The 1,974-nt window shown below is 61.6% G+C and overlaps 1 protein-coding gene across 1 annotated transcript in view; it reads right to left on the bottom strand.

Moving 5' to 3' along the window:
• The window catches only part of ENH_00081450 (WD-40 repeat-containing protein, putative), a gene marked incomplete at both ends in the record, with an annotated part of 2,172 nt that extends 399 nt beyond the window's left edge, over positions 1-1,773 (bottom strand). Inside the window, one exon of the mRNA XM_013583313.1 lies at positions 923-1,773. Coding sequence (XP_013438767.1) covers positions 923-1,773 — 851 coding nt within the window. The remainder of the gene's footprint in view (positions 1-922) is intronic.
• Positions 1,774-1,974: the final 201 nt, after the last annotated feature.

Genomic DNA, 1,974 nt, shown 5'->3' on the forward strand with positions numbered 1-1,974 from the left:
CAGTTGCTGCTGCAGTTGCTGCTGCAGTTGCTGCTGCAGTTGCTGCTGCAGTTGCTGCTGCAGTTGCTGCTGCAGTTGCTGCTTCCCCGTGCGGACGTGTCATTCGCCATGCAGCTAAGGCTCAGAGGGGAATCAGCAGCAGCAGCAGCAGCAACAGCAGCAGCAGCAGCAGCAACTGCAGCAGCAGCAGCGGCTGCTGCTGCTGCACATAGCGCAGGCTCCCCACAGGAGCTGCAGCCATGCAGAAGACAGCATTGAAGCAGCGCTGCTGCTGCTGCTGCTGCAGCACTGCTGCTGCAGCAGCACTGCTGCTGCTGCTGCTGCTGCCACCGGCCCTATTAATACTTGTATTACATTGAAATCCAAATATTTATATTTATATATTTTGATTTTTAATAAATTTAAATTCAAAATTAAATTTAAATGCAAATGGATGCAGTTTGGCGGAGGCGAAAGCCGCAGTTGATTTAATAACTACAGAAGCAGCAGCAGCAGCAGCAGCAACAGCAGCAGCAGCAACAGCAGCAGCAGCAGAAGCAGCAGCTGCTGCTGGCGTGCCTCTTTGCTGCTGGGGCAGCGGAGGCTGCTGGTGCAGGTGGTGCTGCAGCGTTTGCTGCAGCAGCAGCAGCAGCAGCAGCAGCAGCAGCGTCTGCTGCAGCAGCTGCTGCTGCTTCAGCTGCAATTGGATTTCCAAATAGAGCAGTTTAAACCTGCTGTTGCTACAATATCATATTTAGGGTTTGTTGCTACCCACAGGGGGGCCCCCCAGTGGGGCCCCAACGCAGTGAGGGGCCCCCAAGTGCTGCTGCAGCAGCAGCACTCTTGCTGCCAGCCTTCCCCCCAAATATCTCCCGGGGGGCCCCCGGGGGCCCCCAGGGGCCCCCAGTCCTTCTTGTCTGTGTGGGCGCATGCAGCGCAGTACCTGGGGGCCCCCCAGGGGCCCCCCAGGGGCCCCTCCCAGGGGCCCTCCGGGGGGGTCCCCCCCCCCTGGGGGCCCCCCTGGGGGCCCCCAGGGGGGCCCCCCTGGGGGGCCCCCTGGGGGGCCCCCCCCGGGTTGTTTGCTGCTTTCAAGTCATAGGCATAAACCCATCCATCTTTGTTGCCCATAAAGACAGTACTGCCATCAGCAGCAGCAGCATGAATAAAGCCTTCTCGGGAGACCCCGCTGCTGCTGCTGCTGCTGCTGCTGCTGCTGCTGCTGCTGCTGCTGAGCAGCGAGGGGGCCCCCAGGGCCCCCAAAAGGGCCCCCCCCAGGCTGTCCACGGGGCGGCCAAAGAAGGCCGGGGGGCCCCCCGGGGGCCCCCAAAGGGCCGCGGGGGCCCCCGAGAAGGTACTAAAAGCCAAAAGGCGCCCCAAGTCAGTACCCAGCAGCAAGAAGTTGCCGTCGGGGGAAAAAGTCAAAGAAGTGGGCACTTCTTCCCGCTGCTGCTGCTGCTGCTGCTGCTGCTGCTGCTGCTGCTGCTGCTGCTGCTGCTGCTGCAGCAAGTAGGGCTTGATGGAGAAGGTCAGAAAAGGGTCTGCGGGGGCCTCCGGGTCCCACAAACTCAGGAGGCCCCCCCCCTCGTAGAGGGCCAGCAGGCTGGGGGCTGCATGCAAGTTTGGGGCTGCATGCAAGTTGGGGGCTGCATGCACGTTTGGGGCTGCATGCAGTTGTGGGGCTGCATGCAAGTTTGGGGCTGCATGCAGTGCATGCAAAGCAGCCAAAGGGCGGCCAGTAAAGGTCTTTTTCTTCCAAATGCAAAAGTCCTTTTCCAAACAAAAGTACTTCACCATTCCGTCGTCTGTACAGCACACAAACGCGCTCTTTCTCGGGTGTACAGACACCCCGCTCCCAGGCACCACCCGACCCCCCACTCCAATTACTTTCACATATCTGTTTTCCCGCAAGTCCCACAGCCGCAGGTTGTAGCAGGGGCCCCCGGGGGGCCCCCCTGGGGGGCCCCCCGGGGGCCCCCCGCCCGGGGGGGCCCCCGG

Source organism: Eimeria necatrix, genomic scaffold (genome assembly GCF_000499385.1).
Source record: "Eimeria necatrix Houghton genomic scaffold, Enh_scaff892, whole genome shotgun sequence".
In the NCBI taxonomy this organism is placed as follows: domain Eukaryota; phylum Apicomplexa; class Conoidasida; order Eucoccidiorida; family Eimeriidae; genus Eimeria; species Eimeria necatrix.